This window comes from Peromyscus maniculatus, chromosome 9 (assembly GCF_049852395.1).
Source record: "Peromyscus maniculatus bairdii isolate BWxNUB_F1_BW_parent chromosome 9, HU_Pman_BW_mat_3.1, whole genome shotgun sequence".
Taxonomy (NCBI): domain Eukaryota; kingdom Metazoa; phylum Chordata; class Mammalia; order Rodentia; family Cricetidae; genus Peromyscus; species Peromyscus maniculatus.
This window is the reverse complement of record NC_134860.1, coordinates 44,722,116-44,740,298: the sequence shown is the minus strand read 5'-3', so window position 1 is coordinate 44,740,298 and position 18,183 is coordinate 44,722,116. Positions and strand designations below refer to the sequence as shown.

At 47.4% G+C, this 18,183-nt stretch overlaps 1 protein-coding gene across 7 annotated transcripts in view; it reads right to left on the bottom strand.

The window, feature by feature from the left end:
- Positions 1-18,183, bottom strand: part of Samd4a (sterile alpha motif domain containing 4A) — a 220,867-nt gene that overhangs the window by 81,149 nt on the left and 121,535 nt on the right. For 5 of the 7 annotated variants that reach the window (XM_076544845.1, XM_076544843.1, XM_076544846.1 and 2 more), the window contains one exon: positions 1,173-1,691. In XM_076544845.1, the coding sequence (XP_076400960.1) occupies positions 1,173-1,691 (519 nt within the window). Of the gene's footprint in view, positions 1-1,172; positions 1,692-17,123; positions 17,456-18,183 lie in introns of those variants that run through there. The other 2 variants (XM_042284724.2, XM_076544847.1) reach the window with 2 other exon arrangements.

Sequence of the window (18,183 nt, the reverse complement as noted above, 5' to 3'; positions counted from 1 at the left end):
ACTATTGAAAGAGGTCTAACAGCCAAAGGATTCTCATAGAGGCCAAGGTGTCCCTGCTCATTTTAAAGCTTCCCTTATCTTCTTCCATCCAAGTTTGTGGTGCCAGGGATTGAGTCCATGCCTCCTTCACACATGCTAGGAGAGCACTATCACCCAGCTACATTCTCAGCTCCTCCTCTCAGTTCTTTTAACAAAGGGTTTTCCTGCATGTCGACAGGCACGTTGGCTCCAATTGCAAAACCTTTCCCCCAAGATGGTTTAGAGTTATCTCCGGAGCGCCACAACAGTCACAGACATGTGCAAATCAACACCAAGGGGCACTGTGGGATGGCAGTGGCCCTCCTCCTACAGCACCGCTATAGACAGGCGCGAGTGGAGGTTGGCCACCTTGCTTGGCCTAAGTAGGACACCGTAGAAAGGACTCCTAGGCCGCATGCCCACTAGGGAGTGGTCAAGAGAGACGAGGCTGTCATTTGCTCCGTCATCCCACAAAGCATTTCCTGACCCTCCTTGTCTAACATGTTAGACTGAGTGAGAGGAAGCCCACAGTGTTCACATCAGCCCACAGCACAGAGTAGCATTCTCAGTCTGCAAACCTAATCGGGGACACCCAACATCTGGGGGTTCAGCCAGAAAATACAAGGAGAAGAGACCTTTCAGGTAACTTTTTAAAAAAAGAAAAACATATTAAAAAAAAAAAAAAGAAGAGGAGGAGAGGGGAGGAGAAGGAGGAGGAGGAGGAGGAGGAGACAATGCACAAAGCCATGAGGCTGGCTGGTCAACCATGGGTTAATGTCAGTTGCAGAGAAGCACACAGTAACTCAATGTCTCTGCAAATCCCTGAGCCCCAGGGTGAAAGGCATTTTTATTTGTGGAAACAGAATGGTTCCTTCTTTCACCATTGACTCTCTCTTCTCTCATTTCTTTATTTTTGGTCTGTCTAAACCCCAATCTTGGACCATCCATCATTTTAACCTGCCCAGAATTTTCATCTTTCCAGAGCCAAAGAGCAACAAATACCGGGTCCAAAGAGCCCTCTCCCACAGCCGACTGCCACCAGCCCTCTTCTCCCAGGGTTACAGGGTGCTCAGAGCAGACGATGTCAGCAGGACGTGCTACACACAGCAAATCACCAAACCAGAATGCATTAAAGGGGTTCCAGGGGGACTTACTCGTACTTGTGCTGGTTCCAATCGTGTTGATTGTGGTGGGGACAGATGAGGAAGAGTAGAGGGGCACGTGGCCATTCTCACACCCCAGGCTTTTGTCCTGCCAGCTGGAGGCGTTGATGCAAATCCCAGAATCCCGAGAGTTCTGCCATCCATTGAGCTTGTCGTCCGAGTTCTGTCTTTGGTGATAGTAGTGCGTCTGTCCATAATCCACAGAGTCCGAGCGGCCTCGGTTCTGGCTGCCAAAGCTGGTCGATGTACGGTCCTCCAAATGATTCAGCCACATGGCTAGAGCACTTCGGTCTTCTAGGGAAGTGGCCGGGTGGATCAAAGCGTAGGACAGCAGCTGCCTGCTCTCCTCGATGTGCTGGTTGTGTTCGATAGAGTGCGCCAGGATCTTGGGCAGCAGTTTCATATACTCTGCTTTTGCGTCGAGGTTTCCTGGCTTCAGCAAAGGCAGGTGAGTTAACAGAAGGGAAATCACTTTATCCTTGGATTCCTGTTGCCATTGGTTAATGATTCCTGGAAGGAAAAGTACACAGGACACATGAGCAAATACACCCACGATCCCACTAAACACTGCACTCTGAATTTCTGTGACTTAAGAGTCCCAGCTTAGACACCCTGCCTATGTTCTCAAGACTCCCTCTATATGAGATTGGTTAGCTGGCCTAAGGTTTTCAGGGGCCAGGGACTTCAGTGAGAGATAGTTCAAAAATTCTTAAGAGTGTGCAGGAAGTAGAATGCGGCCCTAGCATTCACAAGCCTTAGGCTTGATCCTTTGCACTGGGTATAGTGGTGGACACCTGTAGTCCTAGTACTTTGATGGTGGAGACAGGAGGATCAGAAGTTCAAGGTCACCCACTATTCCTTAGGAAGTTAGGGGCAGCATGAACTATATGAGACCTTGTCTCAGAAAACTATATTATTGGGGCTGGAGAGGTGGCTCAGTGGTTGAGAGCACTTGGCTTCTTTTCAAGAGGACCTAGGATCAGTTTCCAGCACCCACAAAGTGGCTCACAGCTGTCCCTTACTCCAGCCCCAGGGCATCTGACGTCCTCTTCTGGCTTCCTCGGGCACTTCGCACATACACGGTACACAGACATACATACAGGCAAACACATATACATAAAATAAAAATAAACACAATCTCCATTTTAAAAAAAGGTTTAAAAATTCAACAAACAAATGCTTAGATGTTTAGAGTCTCTAATTCTCATTCATGTCTCCAAAGACCAACTAAAGAGAATTGGAAGCTGTGTCTTCCTTCTTTGATAAGACTAAGCACAACCTTAGACAGACAAGGGCCAGGGCTAAACACATTTCCATCAGCTGGGGGTCCACAAGGAGGAATTCATGGAGTGAAGCTGCCTTCCCAGTCCCGACATCTGTTGAAACTGTCTTAAGTGCTTGAGAAAGGATGTGTGCGAAGCTGATTCAACTTCCTACACAGAAGAACATGTCAGGGCAAAAGGACCTGACACTTGTCTCCAAATCTCAGTTCTACCAGCTGGGACTTTCTTATAAGAAAATAACTCAAGCAGGGTGGTGGTGGCGCACGCCTTTAATCCCAGCACTCTGGAGTCAGAGGCAGGAGGATCTTTGTGAGCTCGAGGCCAACCTGGGTTACAGAGTGAGTTCCAGGAAAGGCACAAAGGTATACAGAGAAACCCTGTCTCAAAAAAACAAAAAAAAAAAAAAAAAAAAAAAAAAAGGAAAAGAAAAAGAAAAAAGAAAAGAAAAGAACACAGAGCAAAGAAACCCAGTTCAGCTCCAGGGACACCTTGGATCACACTAGTAGGTTATTTATCTTTATATGAAGATGTTTGTAGGTTTTTTTTTTAAATACTTTATTTTTAATTTAAACATTTTACTGGTATGGGTGCTTGAGTACAGCACATGTATGCATGTGTATGCTCATGTTCGTAGAGGACCTTGGACAACATCGGATGCTATCCTAAGGCCCACCATCTACATCCTTTGAGACAAGTTCTCCCCAGAATTCAACAACTAGGCTAGGCTGGCTGGCCAGTGAACCCTAGGGATCCTCCTATCTCTGCCTCCCCAGGGCCAGCATGACAACCATGCACCTCTATGCCTGGCATTTTTACATGGGTTCCTGGGATTGAACTCAGGTCCTCATACTTACAAGCAAACTTTACCACCTGGGCCATCTTGCCAGACACAAGACCTCTTTGTTCTTTTCCTTTCTTTCTCTTTCTCTTTCTCTTTCTCTTTCTCTTTCTCTTTCTCTTCCTTTCTTCCTTTTTTTTTTTTTTTGTTTGTTTTTTTGTTTTTTTTGAGACAGGGTTTCTCTGTATAGCTTTGTGCCTTTCCTAGAACTCACTTGGTAGCCCAGGCTGGCCTCGAACTCACAGCCTTTCTGGTCTTACTGTGACAAAATACGCATCATGGTAAGCCTTTTCAACCTGCAGTTCAGTGTCATTAAGGGCACTCACAATAACATGCAACCTACCTGTCCACCTTTGTGACCTTCCAGATAGAAAGTCCTTCCTTATCCGAACAAAAACCTCCCACTCCATTTCCCATCCTTTGGCAAGTCACCATTCCGTTTCCTGTCCCCAAGAACCCGGTTATTCTAGGTACCTCAGACAAGTGGGACCTCAGTGTCTGCCTTTTTGTTTTCTGAGACAGGGCCTCTCTCACTCTGAAGCCCTGGCTTGCCTCAAACTCATGGGTGACCCTCGGTCTCAGCCTCCTCAGTGCTGGAACAGCAGACGTGAACCACTCTGCCCAGTCATCGTCCCGAATGCCTCACTTCATGGACTGCTTTCCTCGAGGGTCATGCACGCAAACAACAGATTTTTAACACCTCCTTCGCTGTCTCCCTCCAACGGCAAAGGATGCACTCGGCCTGCTTGTTTTGGAGGTGGACAGTTAGCCACAGAGCTGAGTATCCCCACTGTCTTTCACACAGTGCCTTCAGGTTGGAAGGAGTTATTATAGGCTACAAACTCATTGGCATGTACCAAGGCCTCTTCACACTAATTAAAAAACAAAAACCTCAGTGTTGTGGCTTCATCTAAGTTCCCTGAAGGTCCTATGTTAAAGACTTGCTCCCCACTTTGGAGATATTTAAAATGGAGTTTACTAGCAGGTTTTTGGGGTCACTTTGAGATATGCTTCTGAAATGGATAATAGAACCCTACCTCATCTTTCTCTCTTTTTGCTTCCTGGCTGTCGTGAGGGACGGGAGAGTCTCCTTCACCACCCATTATGGATTGGAATCTTCCAAACTGAGAATCAAAATAAACCTTTCGCCTTTTCAAGTGGATTTTCTCTTGGGTATTGTGTTACAGTAACAAAGTTAACCAACCAATCCACACGGCAGGCATGTCTAACGAAGGAGCATGGTCTTGGGAGTCGGGCATGGGAGTTAACCCTAGACCTCCCACTTAACTTGTAGTGGAATTTTGTTACATTGCTTAACCTTTCTGGGCCTCCGCTGCCTAATCAGTCATGGGTGGAACCAACAGTTTCTGCCTTCCTTGGATTAAAAGGAATAAAGCATCCCAAAGACCAGCTGAGTGCGTAATGGAGAGAGACAATCCCTTCTTTTTTCTCTGCATCTGTCAGACCCATCATCAGTGATGAGGTAAGTGCCTTTGGACATTTAGTTTTTCAAATAAGTAGAGAAACCAGGGAGGGCCCAAGGGAAGGCATTAAAAATGTCACCATGTTGGAAAAAAGACAAAGTGAAAGGGGGTGGGGGGTGGGGAATGGAGTTACGGCCCTTACAGTAAGAAGTGATATTGGACTCTCTCCATTGTGAGGGTGGGGGGGGGTGGGGGGGTAGGGGGGGTGGTCCCTAGGATGCTGAAGAGTGTGAAGCAGAAGCCGCAAACCTGAAGGAAGACCAGGTGAGACTACAGAGAAGAAATGGGTAGCCAGAATCATGAAAGGCACAGAGGGGTCCTGGTAGAAGGTTCTAGAATCCCTGCTGGGGGGCGGGGGGAGGCGCATCTGAATACTATCAGGGCTGGGTGAGCCAACAGCATAGTTTCAAAGTAAGACAACAGCCACGTATAGAGCCTGAAACGTCGCAGTCGTCAAATTTCAGAAGAGCAACAAGCTATTTAACCCAACTCTGAAATACCATTTCAACACGTGATCCACACAGATCTTTAGGGAGACATTCACCCTCTTTCGACTCGAGTTCCGTCTTTGAAATCCAGGATGTATGTTATCGCCGACAACATCCCCCCTTGAATGGACCATGTTGCCATGCTCAGGACCCGGTGTGGCTGGTGAGTAGGCCAGCACAGGCCAGAGATGCTTGGATGGGGAAAGGCACGGGGTAGATGACCTCAGGAGGTCCTTCCTAACTCTCTAGCTAATCGCCACCAATCTAAGAACTCCATGTGCCCCACTAGGTGAGACCTCTCTTTTAAAGGGGGTCTGGGGGATAAGTAAAACTCATCTTAATACCTCCATTCTACCTATACTTTGTCAGCAAAGACCAGGCACCATTTTCTGGTTTTTGTTGAAGTTTGAGGTAATTTTTGTCTATTTGTGTTGAGAGCAAAGTCTCATTGTGTGGGTCAATCTGGCTTCCAACTCACAGGCATCCTTCCGCTCCAGCCTCTCTGGTGCTGGGATGACAGGCCTGAGCCAGGAGTCTGTCACGCTTCACGTGACGACGACATTTAGGAGGAAAAGAAATCTAGTCGGTCTCTCCAAGGGTCTCGGGAGTCACAGGAAGGAAACAAAAGGCCCCAGAGGAAGAACAGAAGTGTCATAAGCCAACCGAGCAGGGGCAGGCAGGGTGCACACGTACGCTTAAAATTACATTTTTGGGAACAACTTTTAATAAAAATGCATGAGGCTGAAAAACTTCCTAGCTTCCTGCTAGGCCACTTCCCTGTTTAAATATTCTGCCCTCCCACACAAAAGGTTGATCCAAAAAAAAAAAAAAAAAAAGTCAGGAACAAAAATAAAACATAAACAGAACTCAGAGTACAGGTGAAAACATGTTATCTCCAGCAACCGCTTTCTGCCAGGGATCAACCCAGGACTCGGAGGGAGGAGGCGCAGCAGAGAAGGGAAATGGGGTCTCCGGCCCCAGTCCCTTCTAGGGCTGAAATTGCCCTCCGATGGTTTGAGGTTGTGGTGTTGGCCAGGAAGACAATCGTGGCTTTTGCTCCCCCACCCCCTCCCGCCCCCACCAGGGACTCCGCTATAAGGCAGCTCAGCTCTCTGAGGCTAACCACACCTCCTGGCTCGAACTTCTGTTGCTGTAGCTGTCCTTGCTGACAGCTGACAGTATTGAGTGGTTTCTGCGGGCCAGAATCTCGTGTAAGCCCTGGGCATTTAATTACGCATTGAATCCTCTCAAGAAGCTTAGCCAGCGGGGGTGGGGTGGCAGGTCTTATAACTAACCTTTTCTTACGGATGAAGACAGGCGCGTGGGCGGAGCAACTAAGTTGTCATCGATCCCCCTGACTAGTGAAGAGGCAGAAGGGAGGTAGACAAATTAGCTCAAGATACAGGCAGCTATCACACGAGAATGGCCGTACGCTAGTTACGTTAGTATTGGGGGTCTAGTCATTATATCGACTGTGTATAAATATGTACCTATAGTTACGAAGCTGTGCAAATGTAAGAGAAGGAGCTGCAGAGACCATGGAGAGGATGCTGTGTGTGTGTGTGTGCGCGCGTGTGTGTGTGTGTGGGGGGGGGTGGTTAGGATGCTCCTAATTTCTTTGGACACTTGTCTTTGGAAGGGAGCCTCATCCTCTTGAGGGCTGGGGGTGGGGTGTGGTTTAGTGAGTTGCAAGGCAGCAGATGGAGTGTGGTTGGAGATGGCATTGTGTAGCTTCAGAGTTCCCCCCAAGGATGTCTTAGTTAGGGTGACTATTGCTGAGATGAGACACCATGACCAGAAGCAACTGGAGGAGGAAAGGGTTTATTTGGCTAACACTGCCACTCACTTCATTGTTATCACTGAAGGAAGTCAGGACAGGAACTCCCACAAGGCAGGAACCTGGAGGCAGGAGCTGATGCAGAGGCCTTGGAGGGGTGCTGCTCACCGACTTGCTCTTTTTTTGTTTGTTTGTTTTTGAGACAGGGTTTCTCTATGTAGCCTTGGCTGTCCCTGAAACTCACTCTGTAGATCAGGGTGGCCTCGAACTCAGAGATAGGCTGGGCTCTGCCTCCCAAATGCTGGGATTAAAGTCTGGGCCCTCCCCCATTAATCACTAATTAAGAAAAATGCGCTACAGTCTTGAGCACAGTCGGATCTTATGGAGGCATTTTCTCCTGGGTTTTTTGTTTTGTTTTGTTTTGGTTTGATTTTTCAAGACAGGGTTTCTCTATGCAGTCCTGGCCATCCTGGAACTTGCTCTGTCTAACAGGCTAACCTCAAATTCAGTGATTTGCCTGCCTCTGCCTCCTGAGTGCTGGGATTGAAGGTACATGCCACCACCTCCCTGTGGAGGCACTTTCTCCACTGAGGCTCCCTCCTCTCTAGCTGGATGACTCTAGCTTGTGTCAAATTGACATAAGATTAGATAGCACAGAGACCTTCTGGCAATGTCCACCGCCCCAGGCTCTAGCCATGTAAGGGTGCCTCCTTGCAAAGGAGATCTCAGTCCTGTTAGTTTTCATATGAATAGAGCTCCAGACAGCATTCTGAGGGACCCTGAGCCACAGCCACAGATTTCTAGAGCCACAAAAACAGTGTGTGATTACATATGTATAAGTGGCCAGCTTTGAGTAGCTTGTTTCATGGCCAAAGATAACCAATGTATACCCACCCAAGTGTCTCCCTGACTCCCCACAACATCAGCACAGACAGGCAGCAACATGGGAAACTAAAGTCCAAGAAAAAAGGGAGCTTTAGCCATGTTGCTCTGAATGTTAGGTCCCTGTGATAGTTCTGTCCCTGTTCTGAGACAGACCTAGGACACTAATTTGCTGCTACTAAATGCCTCCCTCACCTTGATTTTCCGCTCAACGACAATGGTAGACTGTGGGTTAGCTCCCTAGATGCCTTCAGGGAAAGAATGAACTGATTACTCGGATTTGAGCTACGTCCACATTAGGGGGCGGAGATTTTTAAGGGCAGCTTAGAAAATGGTTTCTGATTATAATTTGGCTTCCTGTGGTGGTCTGCCTGTAGGAAAATGTGTGCTGATTATCTGGATTTTCAGTACATCTTGTCAACAATGGTTCCCCAAGTCAAAGACCAAGCCAGCATTCAGGGTCTACCTCCCTGCTTTCTCGACAGCAACCGTCGGCCTCGCAGCATGAGCATCAAGGATAATACTACAATAGGGAACATCTCTACCATCAAACAGAAGCCAGATCCTACATGGGGAGGCTTGGGACATGTTGGCTAAATCTCGCTAGATGCCCACTAATGTTCTTTGCTGTGTCTATGTCCCTTCCAGAGAGTAAGGGAATCTGTGTTGAGGTTTGTATTAGGCAGATTATCCCTTCTTGGGGACAAGCCAGGAACCCTCACCATTGTCCAGTGGTTGATCACCTCTGAGACTCAGTTTCTCCCTGACTCCCCACAACATCAGCACGTACAGGCAGGGAACATGGGAAACTAAAGTCCAAAATTTTGAGTTTTGAGGATGCCAGCTGGTCTTTCCGTCCTCTGGGTACTTTCTCTGAGTAAGAAGCCCATGTGATGGGTATTTAATGTGGGGCAAAGTTAATGGCTTCTAATTTTTAGTCCAGTGACATAGGAGTAAAAAGTACGAGTAAAAGAAAAATTGAAAGAGTTATAGTTAAAGACCATGAGGATTGGGAAGCTGTCCCGTAATTCTTGGAGTGACAAGTTCGATGTTATCGCCATACAATCGTATGTCAGTGTTTAAAAGGCTGCAATTGTTAGTAAATTACCCTTAAATTGCTATTTTATTATACCCCTGTTTTCAGTTTAATAACATTCACCATAAAAAGGCTTTCTCACAAGTGCATTTAGACGATCTGTTCATGCGAGAAATGGCTGGGAATTAAGTGCACATGCGCGTGAGGAATGGCTAAATAAATGTGCTATAAAGCAATGGCACCAGTGGGTTTTCACGGTTAAATCCTCCTGGTTGGAAGTTACATCACAAACTTGACCCTGGACACCCCAGGAACAAGAGGCTTCTAAGGTTAGTACAACTCGGAATGACTCAAAACGCAAATGGTGACATCATTTAATAGGGATGAAAGCTGACATAGGGCACCCCCAAAACCAGGATAAACATGGCAAATGCAGAATGCCAGTGGTGAGACTCCCGTGTTGGCCCCTACTACTTGTCTCTCAAAGTATCCCCTGGAGCTGGGAGAATAATCTGGGTAACCTGGTGGGGGTCTTCAAACTGTGCTGATACATCAGCTATCATGAGGGGTCTAAATAGCTAGAGGTACCAAGGCCCTATCGTAACAGCGGTGCCTTCTAGAAAGGAGTCAGGTGACAGGAAGCATCTCTCTCATTTGTCAAATTTGTCGCCACTGGCCCTCTAGTCCTGGCATTCACACCCTGTGCACTCTCCGACACTGGCATACACCTGTGTGACTAATAATGTGGCGGCAGCGGCGGCGGCGGCGTCTTGATGAGAAGTGTTGCAGCTTCCACCTTGCTCTCTCTTCCCTTTTGCTGTGGGGGAAGCCACTGACACCAACTATGAAGATGCTTAGGCATCTCCAGGGGAGGAGAACTCGGGCCTCCCGTTAAGTCAGGACAGGCTGGGCAGTCATATCAACGAGCCATCTTGAAAGGACTTTAGTAGCTCCAGTAAGTGTCACGACAGTGACGTGGCCAGAGACTTTGGACCTGAGCGACCCAACGAGGCTATTATTAGGTTAGGCCATTAAGTTTGGGGGGTAATTTTAAAAAAAAGATTATTTATTTTACATGTATGTTTCACTCACATGTATGTCTGTGCACCGCTTGTGTCTGGTACCCTCAGAGGTCGGAAGAGGGTGTCTGATTCCCTGAAACTGGGATTATGGTTGGTTGTGAGACACCATGTGGGTGCTGGGAGTTGAACCTCAGTCCTTTGGAAAGTCAGCAAATGCTCTTGGCTACTGAGTCATCTCCCCAGCCCCCAGGAGTAACTTCCTACACAGCAATGGCTAACTAATACAAAGGGCTTCATGATTGTTCTGTAAAAACAAACAATGCCTGCTGAGGCTCAGGGAAGTTCTCAGAAGAGGAAGTGAAAGAAGGTGAGAGCTGAGGGATGTGGGGGAGTGCTGTCGAGTGTTGCCTCTGGACAGGATACTGCTATTGGCAGCTATGGTTACCTGCATAAGATCAAGACAGCCAAAATTCCGGCATCGATGTGGGTGGAGCTCATGAGACTCCACCCCCAAAATGAGGAATTATCAGCAATTAATAATTGCCAGGAACGGGAGAACCAATTCATCTTTGGAGGTGTGGTTACTGGCAGGCTGCCAGATGTATGTAGCTCAAGGAGACAACCCCATACATATGCACAGACGGGCAGCACCAACTGGACTTAGTGGATTTCTTTTTTTAATAGGACATGAAGTGGGGCAGGAGAACTCTGAAGTGAGTTGGAGTGGGGACATGGCAGGCGGATGTGGCCATATTTCATTGTATACACACAGGAAAGACTCAGAGAATTTCACTTAAGCGTCTTCTGCTCCTTGAACTCACGAGAGAAGGCAGGGATCTCTATGGTAGAGCCATGAAGTATGACAGCCTTCTCTGCAAGCAGGAGGCTTACAGATGCTGGTCATTCGTGGGCACCTGGTCATGTTCAAGGAGCAGCAATCAGGACCCTCTGACCTCAGGAAACACCCGAAATGGCTCAGTGACCACTAAAAAGTGGTCGGGGTGTGGGGAGGAGGGCCGTCTCTTCAACAAGGACCTTCCATCTGCAAGATTTTGCACCAGGCCCCGGCACAGCAGGATGCTCCAGGAAGGTTCCTTTGCTCCCAACAGACTCAGGCCAGCTGGGAACTCATCCTGAGGTCTCTCAGCCAAGGGCTCAAGTAAGGGTTGTGATTCTCTTTCGCTTTCTGACCCCTGCTGGCTATTTTTGACTTTCGGAGGTGGGGCACCCATTTCCAGAGAGTGTATACAGCAAGCCAACTTCCCCATCCACCTGCCTGGGTTCTCACCTCTGGCCTGGGACTGTGTGGAAAGCTCCCACATTTGTGTTTGAAGTCCGGATGTCTCCCTTGACCTCTAGACATATAGATTCAACTGCACCCTCCAAAGCTACATTCACAGAGTCTCAAAGCTACATGTCCAAAGATAGTTCGTCTCTCTCTTTCTTTCTCCAGATGTCTAATCTGTTAGCATGTTTACAATATATCCAGAATCTGAACATACTTTGGCATTCCACTCAATCATCAGCAAAGTCTATTAGGAATCATAACCATCATTTTGCAAGAAAGATCTTTTAAGACTAGTTGATAGGTCACTCTCCAGATTAAAGATTCCAGTGCTACCCATCTGCTATGATTTGGGTATGGTTTGAGGATGGCCCAGAGGTTCACATGCTGGAAGACCGGGTCCAGTGCGGTAGAACAGAAGTGTTGTGACTTCTAAAAGCGATAGGGCCCTGTCAGAAGTTAATTCTGTCTCCAGATGATAGATAACTGTCTCCAGAAGGACCTGACATAGTTCTTGTAGGGACCTTGTTAGGGCCCATGACAGACTTCATCCCTTGACTTTCTAGCTTTTTGTCTCACCATCAAGGGTTCTCTGCCACACAACTCTCCCCATTGTGATACCATTCACCACAAGTTCTCACCAGAGGCTCAACCCACTGGGCTGGACTTGGTCTACTCTTAGACTTTGAGTCTCCAAATCTGTGAGTTAAAGAAATCTCCTTTCCTTGTAATACGGTACCAAGTCTCTGGCACTTTGCTAGGGCAGTAGGAAATGGACCAACACGCTGCTTCTGCCCCTCATGCTTTTTGTTCCGCCCAGCTCCCTTAACACGTCAGAGACACACGCACCCCTCGGAACCCTTTAACATGTCAGGCTCACACCCCTCGGAACCTTGGTACTTGGTGTTTTCTCTTTCCTGAGCACTTTCCCCCTGACCCACATGAGGCACCTATCAGCTCACTTTTGTGTGCAAACATCACGTTTCTAACGAAACCTTGTTCACACTGACTTTGCCCGCCTCACCATCTCACCCTCCCCTCCCTCATCCCTGGCTCGGCTTTACTTCCCACAGTGTTAGCCCTGTGTGGCCTGCTGGATGTTTTTTATCTGACTTCTGCCCCTATCCGTTGGAATGCTAGCTCTGTGGAGGCTGTGATGGGCTCCCCGTTTCCCCATGTCTTAACATTTCCTCTGGAACCACTTTTTAATGGCTGTAGATTATTTCTGGCATTATTTGTCTGATGATATTTTAGTACCAAGCCCTCTCTCCAACCTGACTTTGGGGGTTTTTTACTCAAAATGTTATTTTCTGGAAAATTCTTTCAAATAGCAGACACTGTTACACTGCGGTATTCTGATTGGTTTTAGCTTTCAAGTCAAATAAGAATGACATATAAGAGAAAACAAAACAGTTCAATTTCCAGGTCTTTACCGCACCCCTTCCTTAGCATTCTGTTTGGGGTGGAAAAGTCGGCCACAGAACAGAGATCCTGGGTGCTCCCCTGACTGTCACCAACACTGATTAAAATCATCCTCACAAAAAAAGATTTGAGAGGCCGACATAGCAGAATTAAACTTATTTAATAATACAACTCTTTTGCAAATGCCTGTTGAACAAAAGAAAAGCAATCCCAAATGGCATTGCATCAAGATTGTTTTACGTCTGAATGGTGACAGTTTTAATAAAACTTGCTAGGAACGGGTCTCCTAAACTCTTGGAGACCATTCCCTTGCTCATGACAACCACATGATGCAATTTTGTCAGCGCCACTCACAGGGCTGCTAGCCTAGGAAGCCTCTGTGAAGGGAGACTGCAAATTCTAGAAAGGCTTGAGTTTCTGCCCTCACCCATCTTCACCTCACCCCAGACCAAACCCCCTACAGGATGAAGGGATGCTCTGAGTCTTTGAAATAATGAATCCTTGTGCTGAAGGCATGCTTAGCCATACTGCACGAGCATTGGGCATGGTCTCACGGAAAGTACAAGAAAAAAGAATTCTGACAGAAGTCCATAGTATCCAGGCTCTACAATGTCCGCTGCAATGTAAGATAGCTTTAGACAAGGTAAGGCCTAAGTGCCTGGGACTGTCCAGGAGGAGCAGTTGCAGGGTGGGTAATCTTGGAAGACTGAGCAGTCCTCAAAAGAACTTTGACAGTTCAGGCTTGATCATGTGGGCCAACCTGGATAGTTAGCATCCACACAGTAGGAGTTAGCCCTAGGAAATATGGGGAAAATTACAGCCAATGTGTTCCACCCTGACACCAGGAACCTGCTTTTTAAAATGAATCTAGACTGTCATTTCAATGGGTCCCACACTTTCTAATCGAAACGAAGTTGCTGGCCAACCGATAGACACAATGTTCCATCTGAAGAGTTGGGACTCCAGTGTGTAAGTGTGAATGTGTGAGCCTATGTTATGGTGTGTAACTACATACATACTGTCACTAAGGAACAACACTTTGATATCCCTACAATATGCATGTTGGAGGTGTTGATAGTGAAGTTTATATATTATGCATTTAGGCATTAAATCTGAAGTACTTTACACATATAAGTCATTCCATGGAGAAGGAACAATTTTATTTAGGTAGGATATTTGAATCTGTCACAAACTGACTATGCATTGCATGATGAAGGTCCTGGTTAACCACAAGAACAGAGTTAGGTGATCCTGGAACACACCCATTTGTGCTCCACAGACAGTCCTGTAGAGGGAGTGAGAGGCACACCTCCCTTCCTGGTCCATTCCCAAGTGGTCATTCTGAGAATGTATGCAAAGGTAAGCAGAAAAGGGCCGATCACTTGTGCTGCAGACTCATTCAGGTTACTAGGTGTGGGGATGCATTCAAGTTTCAGATCTTTTTTTTTAAGAAGGGGAACTACCTCTAAAAGTTGAAGTCCTGGGGGCAGAGAGCAGCAAGGACACTAGGAAAGGGGACAGTGAAGGATGAAAAGGCTGTGGGCATTTCCCCTCTTTGGGGCACGAAACTAAGCAAAACTATAGGTCAGTGGCTGGAGCAGAGCTCAGAGGCGGACCTCTCACTTCAGTTAGCTTGGGGAGAAACTGCAGAAGATGAAACGGAGGCCGCAGGTAGAATGTCTGTGACTCATGCATCCTGAAGGATGCTGTCTAGAAGTCTGCAAGAAAGGAAGACACAAAAATAGGGGCAGGGTGGGGGAGTCACGGGAAGGGAGAAAGAACAGAGTGTGGAAAAGCGGGCCCAGGCAGCAGCGTCCAGACAGGAACAAGCTCTGTCTTCTCAATAGCCCAGGGCCAGCAGACCAATGTGACGAGCTGCCCTATCTCACCGCTGAAAAGATAGAGAGGGTAGATCTGGCTGGGAGGGGCCCCTTCCAGGAGATAAACCTGAATGTTATGGCAGAAGGTAGGAGAAACAACGCTTCTATGTCCAGGGGTTTTAGAAACTTGCCTACTGGCCTCATCCTTACCTCCAGATCTTGAGGACATGGCCCAGTGAGGAGAAAGATAATGCAAAACTCAAGCCTCACTGGTCCTGAGCCGAAGATGACAGCAGTAGTGTGTCACTTTGTTTTAATGTACCTTTTACACCACCATCTGTAGAGATGGGTGCACTTATTAACCTGATACTTATCTTCCATCTCAGTCACCAGAACCTGCCCTTTTCAAATGAAATCGGTGGAGAGCTGGGAGAATGTGCTAAAACCACAGAAAGGACTTCAATGAAGATAATTTGAAGAGAATCAGATAACAGGAGTAGGGAACCACCCCAAAGGAGGCTTCCATATTGGGAACCAAAGGCAATGCTGTAAAAGGCAGTTGTTTTCTGATGGAGAAAGATTTTTAGCTCCCTAGAAGATCCAACACATTCCTTGGCAAGAAGCACAACCCACCAGGACCCGGATCTATTGTCCCTGTGCTAGCAGAGATGGCCTTCAGCTGTTTAAATCCTATTTCTGACATTAGCTACTCCCTGCTGGACACGTACCTTGTACATACCCAAATTTCCTCCCTCCCTCCTTCTGCCCCTCCCGCTGATCCCTCGTATCGGTGGAAGATTCTACCTCCCACCCCCAATCTCATTTTCCCACGTTAGCCATCACATATTTGAGCTCAATGACGGACCTGGCCATATGATTCTCTCTAGTCATGCTCCTGTTTCCTGAGAGTAAGGATATTACTTCCTGTTACTGTATCCGCTGCTCTTTCCTCTACATTGAGGCCCACCATACAGTCTTGTTGGACTGGACGGATTGAAAAAGATGCATACATTTTTCTAGGATAGCTGACGGCAACAATCTGTCCCTTCTCCTCAGATACCGCCTTACGACAATGCTAAGTATCAACAGTTGAAACCAAGGCAGAACTGGCAATGGCATGTGGGGCCCCAGAAGACAGGACCAGCCTTTCCCTACAAACACGCCCTCAGCAGCTTCCCACCAAGCACCTCTAAGTCACATGCTCAACAGAACTCCAAACCATGGATCACTCCTGCCTCTGCTCACATGGAAATGCAGGTGAGGTGGGCGAGTCACCTGGGGACTGTATCCAGGACCCTAGTTTTATGCACCCAAGCTACACTCTAGGAGCACCTTTTGGAGGCCTTCATTTCCAAGAACTACAGAAGATGACTGGGTATTCTAAGTTACTTGATTGGAGGTGGGGTGGGCCATAAAAAGATGGACCCTAAATCATAGTATTATCTGGGCTTGAATTTCTATTGAGCTGTATGAACTTGGTCGATTCAGTTAGTCATGATGTACTTCAGTTTTCTCCTCTTCGGAAATACTAAATCTCCCCCTTCCTATTTGCAGTGTTGGATGTCAAATCCAGGGTTTTTACAGATGCTAAGTAAGTCCTCTCCCAGTGACTTAATGCCTGATCACAAGTTATTTTTGTAACTTTTGTGAACAGTCAATTGAGATAACTTGCTCCATTTGGACTAGCTATTATCTATTTGTTTGTTTGCTTGTTTATTTATTTATTTGTTGCTGCAAAATAAGCCTATAACTTAGTCCTGGCCCGCCCTGAGTACCATGTAACCATGAGCTATTACCACTGTCCCCACAGGATCAGGATGACCTCCCCTCCTACTGGTTCTTTCCTGGGGAAGGGGAGTGGTCCAAAGGCTTAAGTCCCACTTCAGGGTAGGGGACTGCACATCTGGAAACTTGTTAGAGATGCAGAGTCCACCTCTAGGTCCCAGCCCAGCTCCTGAAGGAGCACCCTGTTTGACTATCCTTCCAGATGACTGAGATCAAGGCTCATGTTTGAGAGCTGCTAACAGGAGGAAGCCTCTGCATTCTAGCATTACAGTAATCCCCAAGTAAGGCAATGTGAAGCCAGGTGAGAAAAGGGGATTCATCTTATTTGTTATTTTATTTTATTTTATTTTATTTTATTTTTGCCAGGAGAAGGGATGGGAAGAAGGGCTTCAAGAGCGACATGGATTTTCTCTTTTCTTTCTCTTTTTTTTCCCCAAGAAGTCATGGAGTTTAAAACAATAATAAACAAGTCATCAAAATGTCATAATATTTCTAAGACAGGGCTGACCTCCCCATTTTTCTACCATCACAATATGTCCGGTGAAAAGGGGTACAAAGTCCTTCTCAGGATGGCCAGGGAAGCCAGGACCACACCTATTTGGATTTTAGGGTGCTGTCCAGTAAAGTGTGACCCAGCCTGGGGGTGGCCACAAAGACAGTGAGGCAAAAATGTCGGTGCTGCCGTAGTTTTTAACCACAGACTCCCACCCTCACGGCCTCTACACAGTTCACAGAGCACAGCACCGCCTTCGGGGCGCGGGGGGGGGGGGGGGGGGGATCGGGATGGCTCTGTTCGGAGCCATGGCAGCCAGAACATTACCTCTAAACAGCTGCTCCGGAGAGCCGTCTGGTGAAGAAGTATTAACTCACTGGTCTGCTGATGAACCACCAGACACTCAGCGAGAGGAGCGCAGTTCTCTTGATTAGAGGACCATAATACGGTGCTGCGTTTGAGGGGGAGGGCACAGACGCTGTGCAGGTTGTATGGAGCTGGAAACATTACACTTGAACCAGATGTTAGGTGAAAACTGTGTGCGTGGATGGAATGATAGGTCACATAAGGGATCGCTCCATCTCCTCCCTCTCCACTTCGTCCTCCTCCTCTTCTCCCCTCCTCTGGTGTCTGCTGGGCGCAGCTCATCATTATTGGGTGGTCACCTGGGTATTGTGATGTCAGAGGCTTCAGGCGCAGAGGGCCATGCTGGGAAGAGCCATCTAGGCTTGCTCACGCACTTGTGGCTGTGGTGTGAACTCTCACAGCCACGTCTACACTCCCTCTCTTTACCTGGTGACATCCCACTCTTCAAACATCTCCTGAACTTAGCCTCCCTATTCTAAATCCATGTGGGAAACCGAGGCACAGTGCAAGCTGCCTCGGGTCACACACCAATAATGCCCTGGTACCGCGGCAAACAGTGCCAGTGTCCCTGATCACTTGTCTGTGCCGGTCTGGATGGCCAGGCTGCTATTATAGAAAGTTTCCACACACCTTCTATTCCTAACGTTGATCACAAGCATTGCTGGCCCACATGCTGCAGAGGCACCAGCAGACTGTCACACACTTAGTAAGGCGCTCCATTTAGGACCATGATCACAACCCGTGTGCGCTGGCTATCACTTCCCTGGTTCCAGATAGTCTTGAGCTTTTGAACATCTTATCTCACAGGCAGCTAACTAGGCCTAGCATTTTAGCTCACACAACTGAATCAGGTGGAAATGGGAAGAGACTGCTCATAACTGGCCACCGTGGGGGCGGGATCTATCTTTTTTTTTTTTTTTAAATTTAAACTGGCATTTGCAGTATCAGTGTTGAAGAAAAGAAAATGAAGCTGAAAGGTCGTGTGTGTGTGTGTGTGTGTGTGTGTGTGTGTGTGTGTGTC